The sequence below is a fragment of the Adiantum capillus-veneris genome, chromosome 6 (genome assembly GCF_014529385.1).
Source record: "Adiantum capillus-veneris isolate H3 chromosome 6, ASM1452938v2, whole genome shotgun sequence".
In the NCBI taxonomy this organism is placed as follows: Eukaryota; Viridiplantae; Streptophyta; class Polypodiopsida; order Polypodiales; family Pteridaceae; genus Adiantum; species Adiantum capillus-veneris.
In genome coordinates this window covers 40,121,043-40,138,130 of record NC_140936.1, presented here as the reverse complement: position 1 = coordinate 40,138,130, position 17,088 = coordinate 40,121,043, and the positions used below count along the sequence as shown (strand labels likewise).

The following is a 17,088-nucleotide window of genomic DNA, read 5'->3' as shown; positions in this document are numbered from 1 at the left end:
GGCTCATGATTGTGGGAAGAGGAGATTGTCGATAACTCTCTTGCATCAGCTCAGTTGCTTTGGTTCTGCTTCATTGGCTCTGTTGCATCGGCTCTCCTTCATCGAGGTCCGAAATGGCTCCTCATTGTTTGAACGTCAGCAACAAATTGTCCAAAGATAACTTTGCTAATTGGAATGATCATGCGGCTGTGATTTCTACGAAAGGATTATGGAACATCATCGATGCCTCGGAGACAAGACTCGTGCAGTAAGGCAACAACAAGCGGACTTGACTTAAGATGACGAGTTTCTTCAACCATGCCTTGATTGGGATGCAAGTAATGTGAAGGAGATGTCAGCCATTATTCAAGCACTCACGAAGGAAATCTCTCACGCAATACAGCCTTTGGAAACTATCATTAAAATGTGGCAGAAGCTCGGAGAAATGTTTGATCGAGGCTCTATGATACGAGCGGTCACCTTCTTGAACAATTATTTTCCATCAAGTTTGAAGACCGAGTTCCATGCAGTCTTTCTAATGAAGGCAAAGGTCATCTGTTGCTAAATTGGCTTTATCTTAGAGAAAAACAATTCTAAATGAATTATTGGATTTATAAGTGAGGGTTTTCTCGCTTGGGACACGAGGGAAAATAATTCTAAATGAATTATTGGAAATTTAAGTGAGAGGGTTTTTCTCACTGGAGACATCCGTATCCAGAGTATTTCTAGTGCGTCATTCAGAGTAATGACGGGAGCACTGTGAACGGGAATATCTATAAGGCCACCAGGAATGGGTACTTCTGATACGTCGAATCGGGTGGGTGACAGGGAATATTTGTAAGGCCACCAGGAATGGGTACTTCTGATACGTCGAATCGGGTGGGTGATAGGGAGCATCGGGAAGAAGTATCCGACCATCTGGGAATGGACATCTCTGATGCGTCATAGGATGGGTGACATAGAGCATCGCGAAGGAGATTGTATCATAAGTAACAAGTTCTGTAGGAAAGGACTAGGTGAGGGTATTCCTGATGCGTCACAAGGTGGGTGACCAGAGCAATCTGGAGGAAATTCCGAACTGTGTTAGAATTGTGCACAAGGATGAGCAAGCACTTGAATGAAGATGGGTTCAGAGGAAACTTTGAGAAAATACAGTTGCTTTCTGAGAAAGCAGGTTGCTTTTCGGGAAAGCAGATGCTTTTCTTGCGAGGAAGTCTATGTCTGCATTGCATCTGTGCACGTGGTTGCATCTAGGGACGCCTGGGAAGGGTTGTGTATGCATTGTTTTCAGCTTATAAGCTTTTATTGAGTTTTTGGGCAAGTTCATACCATTTTTAAAATACGCCGGCCGCCCACTTAATAAGTGGGCAACCACCCTTAAAATAAATCACAAAGAAAAACCAGCGCTGCCTTTCAGCAGCAGCGTACGATCTCTCTCTCTTTCCGGCGCAGCCCAAGTGACCTCTCTCTCCCTCTCTTTGGCGCCCCGCTCTCTCCCCTATTTGTGCCAGGCGAGGTCGCCCCTATTCTTGTCAGCTGCCAGGAGCATAAAAGCAGCCTCTCTCGAAAAGCCAACGCTAGCAAGAAGGATGGGCTGCTGCAGATTTCAGCAGTAGAGATGACGCCGCCAGTGAGTCCTATGGCTGCCCCAAGCGTACCAGATATGGCCAGGACCCAGTGCGCGAGTTCCCTCGTGAAGAAGGCCTACGGAGCGTGTTTCCATCGCGAGAAGCTGCTGTTTTTCTCTGTTTTCAGCCATAAACGACGAGTGCACTCCCGTTTGTGACATCATCTGTCACATGTACATCTAACCTTATGTGCATGTGGACAAGCTAACTTCTACCTCTAGGGTTTAGGCCAGCCTAGGGAGTGTGCTGGGCCCTAGCTCAAAAGGTGCGAGATGCTCGAGCAGCAGGTAAATGCCAATGTGGCCAGGTGGCTAAGCTGTGCAAAACTCCAGGAAGGCCAGATGTAGCAATCTACGCCGTGAACTCCTCCGAATCAAGGAAAGCCAGACTAAACAGTCTGCATTGTAGAAGCTACCGTAAGCTGCAGCAGTCACCACGAGACCGCACGGACCACCACTGGATGGTGTCCTGTCAGTAGGTAGGGTAATCCAAGATGAGGGGAAAGCCAGACTCAACAATCTGCGCTGTGAAGGGCCTCTGAGAAGAGGTGTGGTCAGCCCAGGCTGTCTACACCGTGATCATCCTGTATGAAGAAGGGAAGCCAGACTGAGAAGTCTGCACTGTGAAGATCCTCTGAGAAGAGGAAAGGCCAGACCGATCTGTCTGCGCCGTCTTGCCTGTATCTCTTGCCTCCAATCCTCCGGTGTCAACCAAAACACAATCCACGCCAGCAACGCCACCAAACCTCAACTCGGTGTGGCTCTCAATGTGAATGAGCTGGGAGTGGCCTACTGCCCAGGTCGGGGGATAAGTCTATTGTAAGGTTACTGAGGGTGAGTGAAAGCAATTCTGAAGGTAGCAATCTAAATGATCAGGAGTGTAGAAGAGCAATTGCACTACCATCCAAGCCAAGCTCCGGGTGACTCTCGATGTAGTCGCGTGATGATGCCTGATCTCCCACATCTCGCGGGTTCTCTCCCCAAGAGAGTCTAAAGCACTGAAGTCCCACTCCAATCTGTAGATCCAAGCAATGAACCTTTCCAAGAAGAGATCCAAGATCCTCTCCCTAAGTCCATGTAGATGCTCATGTGTAAGCAAGTGATCTAACGTGTCGAGGGTAAGTGGTAAGTGTCTATCCACCCAAGATGGTGGCGTTCTCTCTGGGAATGTCGGAATCCCATATGCCATGAGCATGGCCATATCTCGTGTGAACTCCTCTGATGAGTGCATAGGTGTGTCCATTGCAAACCACAAGTCACCACCCCCTCTGGAGTGTGCAACCGCCGAATGATGGCTAGAATGAATGGATCTCCCAAGGATTGTACGCTCCATCAAGCCGATGTCGAAGATACCGTGAACCGCAGCAGTCACAGAGAGACCGCATTGATCACCACTGGATGGTGTCCTAGTAGGAGGTAACTTCACCCTCTGTGAAAAACACAAGCCATGTGGCTGCTGTCCACCCAAAAACGCAACTGCGAGGTGATGAAAATGCTGCTGTCCAGCGAGTTGCAGCGTGCTCGTACGCTCTCGGCAAGGTCTAGATCGGTGCAGAGGGTGTAGGGAGGGGTGGTGAATCACTATCATTGCCCCAGATGGGCTGAAAACAGAGAAAACAGCAAGGGGTAATGGCTGAAATCTGTAGATTTGAAGAGGCCGGGTAGGTGGTGGCAAGATCCGGGGTCCAGAAGCTGAGCGCTGCCCTCCTGCCGCAAAAACACAAGTCAATTTGCAACCCACTTTTGCTGCACTTTTTGGCACCAAAAACCTTCCGTTTACTGAAAAAACAAAGGCTTGATGGGTACCCTAGGTGCCCAGCAACTTCTGGAAAGTGTCAATGACACAAAGTGACCAATAAAACCGCCGAAAATGGACTGAAAACCCAAAAACGCAGATGAAGGTCAAAAAGGCAAATGGATCTGGAGGGGTTTTCCGCGACAAAGATGTCCAGAAATGGTAGCACTAGCAAGGAAATCGGCAGATCTGATGTTTCTTGCAAAAAACGCAGGTTGAGGTGAGGTCCTCCGCGACAGAAATGGCTCCCATTTTTGTGCTTGCGTGGCTGATGTAAAAATGCTGGGCAGATCTGGCTCCAGTTGTAAAAACGCTGGCTGATCCAGCCCTTGGGAGAAGAACCTAATGCAATGTAGCGCCTCAGAATAGGCAGAGCCAGAAGGTGCCGATACCATGTGAACTAGGCTTTGATACCATGTGAGAGTGCACGTGTGCGGAAGCGTGAGAGAGGCGAGGAGAGAGAGACAGTAGACCACAAACGCAAGATATGGTGAAGAGGGGGCGATTATGCCGCCATGACTACCATGAGCAGAAGACCCTGTCAATACATCAGATGTGTGATCTCTGTGAGATGAGAGATGTGGAAGTGGGTACCCCCCTGGCCCTATAAAAAGGTGCCCAAGGAGAGGTAGGGCAAGGCCTGATAAAAATCCCCACGACCCAACAGAAAAATGATATATGGAAATATATGTGGGCGCCCGGACAAAAGTGGACGGCCGGCCCCAAACTTGGGCGGCCAGGACCAAGAGCAACCTAGACTATGGGTGGCCAATCCGGAGACATACTAGCCGTACATGTATGCTCTAGACCTATGAAGCAGCAGATTGGTGTAAGTCTAACAACGCTCCCCTATCCAACCTCTCCCCACTCCCTAAGTGACGTATGTCACAATTTTGTTGTATCCATATCTAGTCATGTATCCAATGTACCCTCTTGATAAGAGGCACCATGTATGTTTTCTTGTTCCAATAGGTCATATTTGACCTCCGAGGACGATAATGATATCTATCTATCTCTCTCTCTCTCGCATTCTCTCCTTGGTCTAGAAGCTTCCGCATCGTCGACTTTGACATTTACCTGGCTACTGCTCGACCTACCTCTTCAGGAGCTATAAAGGTGATCCCAAGGCTCAACATCAAAGCATCTGATTAAGTCGGTACCCTCATGGGTGTTTCAAAAATTCAGCCCATATCCAAGCATCTATTGCAAGATCCCATCAGCAGCTATCAGCATTTGTGCAATCTAAAGCAAATACCACTCTAGCAATAAATTGGGGGGCCCTTGAGGTTTGGAGGGGGATTTGGGACCCCATCTTGTGTTAGTCTTCTCTCTCTCTCTCTCTCTCTCTCTCTCTCTCTCTCTCTCTCTCTCTCTCTCTCTCACACAAAAACTTCACTACAATATTTTTATGTCACGTGCTGTTGCTAAATTGGCTTTATTTGACATAAAAATCATTCTAAATGAATTATTGGATTTCTGAGAGAGGGTTTTCTCGCATGGAACACCAGGAAAAATAATTCTAAATGAATTATTGAAATTTTAAGTGAGAGGGTTTTTCTCAATGGAGACATCCGAGTACAGAGTATCCCTAGTGCGTCATTCAAAGTAATGACAAGAGCACTGTTAAAGGGAATATCTGTAAGGCCACTAGGAACGGATACTTCTGATGCGCCACAAGGAATGGGTAACAGGGAGCATCAGTAAGAAGTATCCGACCATCCGGGATCGGACATCTCTGATACGTCATAGGATGGGTGACAGAGCATCGTGAAGGGGATTGTACCGTAAGTTCGGTAGGAAAGGACTAGGTGATGGGTATTCCTGATGCGTCACAAGGTGGGTGACAAGTGCATGGGAAAGGGGATATCCATAGCCGAGAGGAAATCCGAACTGGGAAGAGGAATACGCATAAAGACACAAGCACAAGAATATAGATGGGTTTTGAGAAGCTTTTCTTGAAAAGCGGAATATTTTAACGAGTTTTCCGGGAAGAGCAGACGCTTTCTCGCGAGGAATCTATGTCTGCATTGCATTTGTGCATGTGGTTGCATCCAGGGACGCCTGGGAAGTGCTATGAAAAGCATTGTTTGTAACTTATAAGGTTTTATTGAGTTTTTGGACAGATTCAGACCATTTTTAAAGGTGACCGGTCGCCCACTTAATAAGTGGGCAGCCTATGATTAAATAAAGTAGTATAACCCAGCCCACGATTTTTCTCTCTTTTTCTGGCAGAAGGTGAGGCATGTGACAAAACACCTCAAGGGGGATTGCAAGTACTTGGTGGTATACCAAAGCTCTGCAAGGAACTTACAACAAGACTTGGATTCAATTCAAGGCTGAATTTTTCGACAAAATTTTTTTCCTCTATGCTTTGAGGAAGGCATCCAAGAAGATTGGGATCGATTTGCCCAATGGGAACACGAGCGAGTCAAAGCAAGTAGTGGAAAACACTACCGGTGGTAATAACTCGCAAGAGGAAAAGATTGGAAAGAAGTGCCGCCGTGCACAAGGAATCTTCCGATTGGAACCGTCCGCCTACGTCGAGCGACGGCCCGGAACAAGAACCTTCTTTAAGTGATCGCAAACTCTGTTTGTGAAAGAAAGACATCGAGCTTAATGCTCTATGACTTGGCATTCCCTATGTGGGAGGACATAAGAGGTTTAATATCCTTAGGACCAATTGCGCAAGATTATGCACAAGGACAAATACCTAGATTGATTTCTAGGAGGATTATTCTTCTCCGGATTGAGAAGGCGTAAGTGATTCTCGGATGAGGAAACTTCTGATCTCTTGGAAAGACGCGAATGACGAGTTCTTACATGGCTCGTAAGTTTGATGATTGGTAAAGGATTTCCTCGAGGTACTAGAGGAAGAACATGAACCGGTAAGGTAAGTATTAAATTATTCAATTTTTGAATTTTTGAATTTATGTTTAATTTAAACTTTAAGTTCTCTTTTGAGAAAGGACTAGCTCAACTCACCATTGAGCAAGATTTGGAATTTTTCCGGTTTCTCCCCGGGCAGTTTAGTTGGACCTCTACAATTGAGGACAACTGTTTATAAGTGAGAGGGATGTTGCTAAATTGGTTTTATTTGACATAAAAATAATCTAAATGAGTTATTGGATTTATAAGTGAAAGGGTTTTCTCACTTGGAACACCACGAAAAATAATTCTAAATGAATTATTGAAATTTTAAGTGAGAGGGTTTTTCTCACTGGAGACATCCTAGTGCGTCATTCAAAGTAATGACAGGAGCACTGTGAAAGGGAATATCTGTAAGGCCACCAGGAACGGGTACTTCTGATGCATCACAACGGATGGGTGACAGGAAGCATCAGTAAGAAGTATCCGACCACCCGGGATCGAACATCTCTGATACGTCATAGGATGGGTGACATAGAGCATCGTGAAGGGGATTGTACCGTAAGTTCGGTAGGAAAGGACTAGGTGATGGGTATTCCTGATGCGTCACAAGGTGGGTGACGGGTGCATCAGAAAGGGGATATCCATAGTCGAGAGAAATCCGAACTAGAAAGAGGAATACGCGTAAAGATGCAAGCACAAGAATAAAGATGGGTAGCTTTTCTTGAAAAGCGGAATATTTTAACGAGTTTTCCGGGAAGAGCAGACGCTTTCCCGCGAGGAATCTATGTCTACATTGCATTTGTGCATGTGGTTGCATCCAGGGACGCCTGGGAAGTGCTGTGAAAAGCATTGTTTTTAACTTATAAGGTTTTATTGAGTTTTTGGACAGATTCATACCATTTTTAAAGATGACCAGCCGCCCACTTAATAGGTGGGCAGCCTATGATTAAATAAAGCAGTATAAACCAGCCAGCGATTTTTCTTTCTCTTTTTCTGGCGGAACAACGCAAGGAGGAAAAAAAAAACAAATAAATAAATACGACGAGATCTCTACGCGGCCAGCCTCTACTCAGCTATTCCTATTGTGGCCAGGGAGCTATAAAAGCACTACATGACCTCACTCAGAGGAGGAGTTGCCAGCACCAGCAAGGGAAGACTCTGCCGCCAGAAGACACAAGAGATCGCGAGACTGCGAAGCACAGAAGTCGCTTTTTCCCGCGAAAGAGCAACAAGTATCTATTGTGGATTCGCCGTACAAATAGTTGTCCCGTGTTTGTGTGTGTGTTTGCAGGTACTTCATCGCGAAGGAGAAGCGTGAAGGCTTCGGCCTACGCTTGGGAATTCCGGGAACGCAATTCGGAAATTGTCTACGAAGTCTCGACCCCGAGTAAAGGATTAAGAGCTCATCTCTCAAATTTCATTTACGAGAAGGAACGACCATCGAGTCAGAGAATTTGAACGGAGGGGCTTTCTCCGGTTCTTGTGCTTGTAAAAAGATTCTCCCTAATAAAGGATTCTCTATAAGGGGGGGACCAGCCCATCTTCTCGTCCGTAGTACTGTGTCGATCTTCTCACTCTCTATCTCTCTCTCTCTCTCTCTCTCTCTCTCTCTCTCTCTCTCTCTCTCTATCTATTTCTCTCTATATCCTCTGGCTTCAGTATTAAGTGATAAATTCTATTTATCCAAGTATATTTTATATTGTTATGCGCTCCTATTTGTGACACGTGCGCACTTCACTTGCGCTACATGGACATGTTCTGCCACAGTCTAGCATAATCCAGTAGCTTAGGACTGAGCCTGGCACCTTTGTGAGCCTCTAGCAGGACTTGCATGTCCAGGCCGGTCACAGTTGCATTACCCTCACCGGCACACGACAGCATTTCATCAAGCAAGCATTTTACCGCGTGAGCCACCTCTTATAGGTCATTTATTAATAAGTGACTTTTCATTTACCCTTGTTGGCATGTAGGTAGGGCAAATGGCTAAAGGAACTATAAAAGAAACCCATTGGGCGCTCAGTAGAAGCAGATGAATACAGAGACACAAGGAGGCAAGCACCCCATCGATCGTACCTCGGGCTTCTCTAGCGTTTCTCCCACGATCAACCCAACGTTGTCAGCATCAGAAGACCAGCGTTTTCAGCCCATAAAACTTGCGTTTCCAGATCAATCCTGAACCTCACAGTAGCGCACCCTTCCCCGTTGCAGAACCTCGCCGCATAACCATCATCACCCAGATCAACCTAGCGTTTTTTGTTTCAACCCAAAGCAGCCAACGCTTTGCAGATTCAGCCCAGACCAGCTAGCATTTTTGCATTCGTCTTCGCATGCATTCGCGGTTGCAAATTCTTGCAGCGGTTGCAAATCTCTAGCAGAAGTACCTAGCGTTTCCAGTTTGCAGCCATTAGCAGATCAGATATTGACATCGTCGTCGTCATAGACTCAACATCTCATCATTCAGTCATTGTATGAGCATTTGTGTAAGAATAAAGAAAGTACTTTATCTGGCAACAGAGCAAGGGGGCCCTTGAGGGTTGGGACCCGGCATCCCTGGGTCTTCTCTTTTCTCTCTCTTGTCTCTCTCAATCTTTCAGTTCAGTTCCGTCTTTCAAGTGAAGTAAAGTGTTCCTTGTGTTTGTGCGGAGTACTAGATCCGAGCTAATTCCATAAATACTTCCGCTGCACCAGACATTGGTATCAGAGCTTTGTGTGTGCTTCGGCTTCGCGAACTCAAGGGAAGAACCAAGAACCCAAGCAGAACCAATAACCCAAAGAACCTCTCCTCATTTTTTTCCTGAAGAATCATGGAGTCTCGACCATGGACTTACCATATCCCATCTTCATTGCCATGCCTTTGAAGGAAGATCGACATCGGATACAGACAATCGGTATCGTCTCTTTTCTCTCTCTCGTGTCTTTGTGAGCCTCTAGCAGGACGTGCATGCCCAGGCCGGTCATAGTTGCATACCCTCTCTTGCACAATTTAGTCATTTTCAACATCTAAGCATTTCACCGCATGGGGACCACCTCTAGTCGCGCGGGTGAACCACCTCTTATTTTATGAATGGATTTTTAGCCTATTTTCCAAGTCGTTGGGTTTGTCGGGAAGATTGCCCGACCCAGCAGTAAGTTCCTATGAATGAATACCTAGTGCTAGCAGTTAAAGGCAGAGGAGAGCAGAGCAGAGAGCCTCTCAACAGTACTCAACACGCTAGCGTTTTTGCTAGCAGCAGCATCAGTATTTTTCAGCCCTCAAGAAAAACGCAAATTCCCTTTGTGCAATCTAAAGCAAATACATCTCTAGCAATAGAGAGAGGGGCCCTTGGACGGGGGTTTGGGACCCCATCTGGTGTCGTCTCTTCTCTCTCTCTCTCTCTCTCTCTCTCTCTCTCTCTCTCTTACACTTACCCTGGGATAGTCTTCACTGGGCCGAGGTTTTCTTTGGGGAGAGCAGCAAAGACTAGACTGACCAGAGCTTATGCGGCCTTGGGAGGCTTGGAGAGGATGTGTTCGCAGGTTCAGTTCCAGGAACCTCGGACAAAGTTATGGCTCTTTGATACTTTAGTAGCCTCAGCTATGATGTATGGGGTACAGGTATGGGGACCTTCTGTAGGCCAGGATGGTTGGAGAGGTATGGAGAGGCCCTTGGTATCTATGATCTCCCGATTGATTAGAGCCAAGGCCTCCGTACCTCACGCGATCATTCGAGCAGAGCTAGCTGCCCCCCCCATGGAGATTGAGGCGCTTACCAGATCAGTGTCCTTTGTGCACAGCCTATGGGATACTACTAGAGACAGATATGCTAGATTGGCCCTTGAGTCTTCCAGACAGTTAGCTCTACAGGGGGACACTTCATGCTGGTATGCACAGATGACTTCATGGTTTCAGACGCATGGCTTCACCATGGACAGGTTGCCCCCTTTCCAGTATTCTCTTCAGGCACCCTCGCTGTCTCTTACACGGGTGGAGATCACTAGACTCATTCGTCAGGACCTGATCCAGCTCGACACCAGGAGGACATGGATAGAGCCGCCTCAGGAGTTGAGCACAAAGATGGCTTTCTATAGAGAGCATCTTCTCCACCTCACAGGAGATGGGTTTGTGATTCGACCCAGCTACATGGACACACATATGTCTCATGGTTTGCGTTGTGCCATTGGTCAGATACGCACATCCTCACATCAGCTCGAGATTGAGACTGGTAGATTCAGAGGGATACCAGCAGACAGCAGGATATGCCGATTATGCCAGAGAGAGCCAGAGACAGAGTTGCACTACATATGTCATTGCACAGTGTTCTATGAGATACGGGGGCGTTTCCACTGCTTATTCAGAGAGGGTTTTGGTCCTCTATCTAGGGTCATGAGTTATGAGGATCAGAGATGTCTTGGACTATATCTACTTGAGTTACACAGGTATAGAGACACTTTACTGGGGAGAGCTAGAGAGAGGCAGTCCCAGAGACACATTACAGATTTCTTTTCACTAGATATGGGACAGCCAGAGGAGCAGCCACCACTGCAGAGCTCGTCCCACACTCATTCGACCACTACTGGCACTCTCATCGACCGAGCATTGGAGCTACAGAGATACAGACGACCGCGACTGAGGAGAGGAGCTACACAGCATCGACGGAGACTACAACAGAAGATTCGAGCCATACTCTCTCGACATCCAGAGTGCAGATGAGGATGGATCCTCACCATTTCTTCCATCTTTGTTTCACACACTGTTACATCCAGTTTACCGGGTACCTATTGTATCAGCTGCTACACCCACGTAGTTTTAGATTGTAGTAGTAGTAGTAGTATTTTGTTCCACTTCTAGTTCTTTTCTAGTTCTTTTGTACCCAGACATGGTATTAGATTCACTATTTTGTAACTGATTGGTCTCATAGGTCATTTTGGCCTTTTGAAGACGTTAATATAACATTTCATTTCATTTCATTTCTCTCTCTCTCTCTCTCTCTCTCTCTCTCTCTCTCTCTCTCTCTCTCTCTCTCTCTCTCTCTCTCTCAGTTTGCATTCCACTCTCATTTGGTCCTTGCACGTTCTCTCTCTAAGCAAGGAAGGCTCTCCCTTCCTCTAGAGTAAAAGGAACCTTGAGCACTCACTGTTCACTCATCCTGAGCTTACACCATCATTCACTTTCGTTGCACATTACATTGGTATCAGAGCTATGTGTGCGTTGCACCTCACATTGGTATCAAAGCTCTGTGTGTGCTTCAGCTTCGCGAACTCAAGGAAACCATCAAGAACCCAAGAACCAAGAACCCACAGAACCTCTCCCGATTGTTTTTCCTGAATAAATCTTTGAGTCCCGATCATGGACTTATTAGCTCCCATCTTCATGGCCATGTCTTTGAAGGAAGATCGACAACGGATACACGACAATCCAAATCTTGAATACCAAGCTCTACTTGCCTCTTATGCGGATATGGAAGGAGTTGGAGACAGGATCCCTAAACCTCTTCTGCATTCGCATGTAGCGTGCATCCACTTCCATCGACAAGAAACCCTTGGAAACACCTCCGAACACCCTTACCTTTCAGCTTCACCCGCAATGTGTTCACGACAAGACTATTCGAGTGGTTGTACTTGCTCGCGAGGTAGAGTCGGTACGAAGGCTTGTATTCTGCAACAGTAGTAAGGCTACCCGATAACTTGTATGGATAATGATGGTAGGTGTTTACATCGCACCAAATCTACATCCGCAGTATCCACCTGTTTGGAAAAATCTTCATTGGTTATGCATCCACATGCATCAGAAGTAGTCAGCATCAGAAGTACAGAGACAAGTTCGGCAGTTGTGCCTCATCTTTAACAGGGGGGATGTCACGTGCGCTCCCTTGCGCTACGTGAATATGTTCTACCACAGTAGCATGATCCAGTAGGTTAGGACCGAGCCTTGCACCTTTGTGAGCCTCTAGCAGGACGTGCATGTCCAGGCCGATCACAGTTGCATTATCCTCTCTTGCACAGGATAGCATTTCATCATGCAGGCATTTTACCGCGTAAACCACCTCTTATAGGTCATTTATTAATAAGTGACTTTTCATTTATCCTTGTTGGAATGTAGGTAGGGCAAATGGCTAAAGGAACTTGTTAGGTGCAGCGGAATGAATGTTTGCGCTTTGCTCAAGGTTCCTTTTAGTTCTTATGGAAGGGAGAGCCTTCCGTTCTTTATGAAGAGTGCTATGATCACGAACAAAGTGAGTGGATATTGTGTGTGCAAGTGTATGAGACTGAGAGGAAGAGAGAAGAGAGATACGACACCAGAGACGTTGTAAAACCCTCCTCCGAAGGCCCCACTCTCGTCGGCGAGAGTGGTCTACTATTGATTGCACAAAATGGTACAATGACGATGCAATGGACTGATGCAAACTGGGACTATGCCGGTGATGACGACGACAACTTTAGGGCTGAAATCTGCGGTCTTCTAACTGCTGAATTTCGGGACTGTTTTGGTGGCTGAAAATGACTGTTTTGGTTGCGTTTTTATGGACTGAAAATGGCTATCTTCTGCAATCATTTAGGGCTGAATCTGCTGCTGTCCAATAGGGCTGAAAACGCTGTTCCTCTGATGCTACAATGGCTGAAAACCAAAAACGCTGATGGCTGATGGTAGCGTTAGTAAAACGCTGGCCTCTTGCTGCAGATAGGGCTGAAAATAGAAAACGTTGCCTACCTTCCTAGCGTTAGCTAAATGCTTAGGTTCTGGGGGTGATGGCGATGCCAAACTGAAAACGCTAGGACTAACTGTTGATGGCGATCAAGTAGGGCTGAAAACGCCAAGTGGGGGAAATGTCTGGCGATGAAGGGAATCTGCAAACGCTAGGGTTCTGCGGGGGTTCTTGCTGAGAAGGTGCCTGTTGAGCGGGAAGCTCCTGCTGCCTCTTCTGCCAGATAGTGCTAACTTGGGTTTGCTTATATATTAACTTAGCAAAATTGCCCTACCTACTTTTGTTGGAAAGTCACTTAGATTAATAAGTGAGAAATACCAAAAATAGGGAAAATAGGCTAAATGCACAGGAAAATTCCCCTAACTGATTCTAATGGATTCTGATGGGAATTCTGATGATCATGTTGTGTGCAACCAAAGGATATGCATCTACACTAAGTGACTCGGCATGCACGGTCTACGAATAGACTCACAAAAAGTGTCAGATCACTTCTAATCTAGATTGACTGGACTGACTGAACCCTGATCATGCTGTAGCTTGTCCACGGACACATAGATGGATGTCACGTGACAGAACTATAAAAGAAACCCATTGGGTGCTCAGTAGAAGCAGATGAATGCAGACACACAAGGAGGCACGCACCCGATTGGCAGCACCTCAGGCTTCTCTAGTGTTTCTCCCACGATAAGCCCAACGTTTTCAGCATCAGAAGACGAGCGTTTTTAGCCCATAAAACTTGCGTTTTCAAATCAGCCATGAACCTCGCAGTATCGCACCCTTCCCGGTTGCTGAACCTCGCCGCATCGACCATCTGCACCCAGATCAGCCTAGCAATTTTGGTTTCAGCCCAAAGCAGCCAACGCTTTGCACATTCAGCCCAAATCAGCTGCTTTTTTGCACTCAGCTTCGATGCATTGGCGGTTGTAGATCCTCGCCGCAGAACCGCCACAGTTGGAGATCTCTAGCAGAAGTACCTAGCATTTCTAGTTTTCAGCCGTTAGTAGATCAAATCTTGACATCGTCGTCATCGTTGTCGTCGTCATAGACACAGACTCAGCATCTCAGCATTCAGTCATTGTATGAGCATTAGTGCAAGATTAAAGAAAGTACTTGCTCTGGCAACAGAGCAAGGGGGCCTTGAGGGTTGGGACCCGACATCCCTGGGTCGTCTCTTTTCTCTCTCTTTCTTTCAGTTCAGTTCAGTATTTCAAGTGAAGTAAAGTGTTTCTTGTGTTTGTGCGAAGTACTAGAACCGAGCTAAATCCATAAACACTTCCGCTGCACCTGACATTTTCTCTCTTTTCTCTATTCTTTGCACGTCTCTCATCGAGTACAAGGAACCTTGTTTACATACTGAGCACACATCCTCAGCTATCATCGTCAACACTTCCGCTACACCTAACATTCGACCATTGCAGTTTGGTATTCAAAATTATGTAGATACACTTGATTTCGAGGTCATGCCTTTATCTTACTACGAGATAGTTCTTGGTTAGCATTAGGTGTTCCAGTATGATCCAGCTATAAGCTTTCGCAAAATTCCTCTCCAGTGATTAGTAAAGTTGAAGTTATCAAAATGCCTTGGGAAAATTTTCTCTTCACTGAATGTTCTACAATTATTGCAAGATTTTCAACCTAATGTAATGTGCAGCGGAAGTGATCTACGGTGAATGCTCAAGATGAGTGCTCAGTGCATACTCAAGCTTCCTTTTACTGCATGAGAGGGTTCCTTTCACTTCATGTGATAGATGTACAATAGACTAGAGAGAGAAGAGAATGATATTGCGAGTGAAGGTTCTGTAAGTGATAGAGAGAAGAAGACTTAACACCAAATGAGGTCCAAACTTGCCTCCAATGCCTCCCCTCTATCGCTAGAGAGGTATTTGCTTTAGATTGCATAAATGTTGATACAATGGTGCTAGTTACTAAGATGCTAATAGGATCTTGCTACTGATGCTTGGATCTGTGAGGCTAAGGGCTAAAAATGCAAAACACTAGGGATACCTTACTTGGATCTGCGAACTCAACAAGGCTATGGGCTGATCCGCTATGGCTGAGGTCGAGGGTGCTGATGACGTCGATGAAAATGGGCTGAAATTTGATGGTGTGACTGGCTAGATCTGCGATGGTACGGCAAGGTTATGACTGAAAACTTAAAAGTTGTTTGATGGTATATTGTAGGCTGATCTCGTGCAAAAACGCTAGAGGGTGTTGGGTGTTGATGCTAGAAAAATGCCAAGTTGGTGCTCTGCTATGAGGGCGTTGTATGTCCATGAGGGTACTGACTGATGATCCAAACGGTGAACCATAGGGTCTTTTATATAGCACTTGGAAGCTATATAAGGTGAACCCCAGGGTCTCTTATATAGCGCCTCGAAGCTAGGTCGAGCAGTGCAAAAAGGAGATCCCACGACTTTTATTATTGCTGGGCAAATTGTCACTTATTAATAATGTCCTCATTATTCGATAAGAAGTGATTCATATGCAGATAAACTACCTAAGCCGGTACTAAAGCCACTATATGGGAACACTCCCCATAGAGGGTATGCAACTACTCTAAAGTGCCCGGACATGCAGGTCCTGCGTCGTACAGGCTCGCGAGAGTGCCTGAACACTTCCTAGGCTGTCCTAAACCCTAGAAACAGGAGATAGAGTTAGATGTGCACGTGACACCTAAAGTTACGTCACATGATGGCTTTTGAAGGGCCCTCTCTTGTTGCAGGCAACCTGATAAAGCCATATTTCTCAAAAAAGCCCTTGAATGATGCATTGACATGGGATTTAGCTATCAAAGCAAAAAGGTTTCGTAAGAAGCAAAAGTTCAAGACAAAGGTTCTAGATGACTCAAAGATTGAAGATTTTCGGAGATACAATTCTTTTCCAAAATTCTATCAACATCAAAAATCCTTTATTTAACCGAGGCTCCCATTTTAAATGGAAGGGAATGTCACGATTGTGTCGTATACTTCATCATGTGTTACCTTCTTGCACTTGATCCTGTCGCACATATAAAGACGGACCATGATGGAGACCCCTGTCCTCGAAAGGGTGTGTCTCTTCACCCAACACTTACATCTCTTCATCGAATGGTTGCATCCTAACACCAAATATTCAGGTCTCTACGACGACTAGTTCAAAAGATGTAACTATTGGTCTAGAGTCATGTCTCTTCGTCAATAAACATGCCTCTTCATATGTCTTTTCATCTCCAATATAAAGGAGGCTATGTATGCAATTCAATCGATCAAATCAATTAAACACTCCTTCAATCTCTTGAGCCTCAGTTTAATCATTTCAGGATTAGCACCTGTGACTGTAAAGATGAGCATGTCCCAATTACAGTATTTAATTCTTTAGACACCATTGCATAGTGAGTAGTTTTCAATCGTTTTGCACACATACTGCAATAAAATCAGCCTGGTCTGATGCCATGTTACAAGAACAGAAGGATGAGCATACCTTTGTGTTGAAGCTCGGTAACAACGGTTGCCAGAGATGGAGCAACAACAAAGACGAGGAGCGAGGCGAGGAAGGGGGTAAGGAGGATGACCAAGGGCTCGTAGTAAGATAGCCGCTCATTAAGGGAGGATCGGACAAGGGCTAAGCTTTCCATGGCTGCTGCTCCGAGCTCTCCACAGCTCGGCCTGACCCTTGATCTACCCGCCAACAATAGACACACCTCCAAAAATTGAAAGTTCCATTCTGCATCTTGGCAAGCAGATTCGAGCTCACGACGTCACCCGACCAATCAAAGAGAGAGGGGGGATCGAAGGCCCCAATCAATTTAGGGCCCCAACGTTAATCATTTACTTTTTGTACCCAAGGAAGACGTCTACATTCCGCAAGGGATGTTCTAGACCGATGTGGTTAAGGCACATGGCTCTCATCCCCCAGGTTGTGGGCTGTGGGGGCCAAGGGGGGCGAAGTAAACTCGGGTACCCAAGTTAACATTTTTTTCGAGTTTACTTTGGCTGATATCTACGCTACTCAATCATCCCACCGACCGTGTGAGATATAGGTGAAGGGGGCAGATGCGCTTCTCCATTGGAGTCTTTAGCCCTCACCCTTATTGAGGCAATCATTCCTTTTTTCAACTTTTGAGGGTGGGTTGAGACCACCCAAACGCAACGAACAGGC

The 17,088-nt window shown here is 46.1% G+C and overlaps 1 protein-coding gene across 1 annotated transcript in view; it reads right to left on the bottom strand.

The window, feature by feature from the left end:
• Window positions 1-16,723, bottom strand: part of DPL1 (dihydrosphingosine phosphate lyase) — a 94,945-nt gene extending 78,222 nt beyond the window's left edge. The window contains exon 1 of the mRNA XM_086514161.1: window positions 16,411-16,723. Within this exon, the coding sequence (XP_086370287.1) occupies window positions 16,411-16,564 (154 nt within the window). The 5' untranslated portion in view covers window positions 16,565-16,723. The remainder of the gene's footprint in view (window positions 1-16,410) is intronic.
• Between the last annotated feature and the right edge of the window lie 365 nt (window positions 16,724-17,088).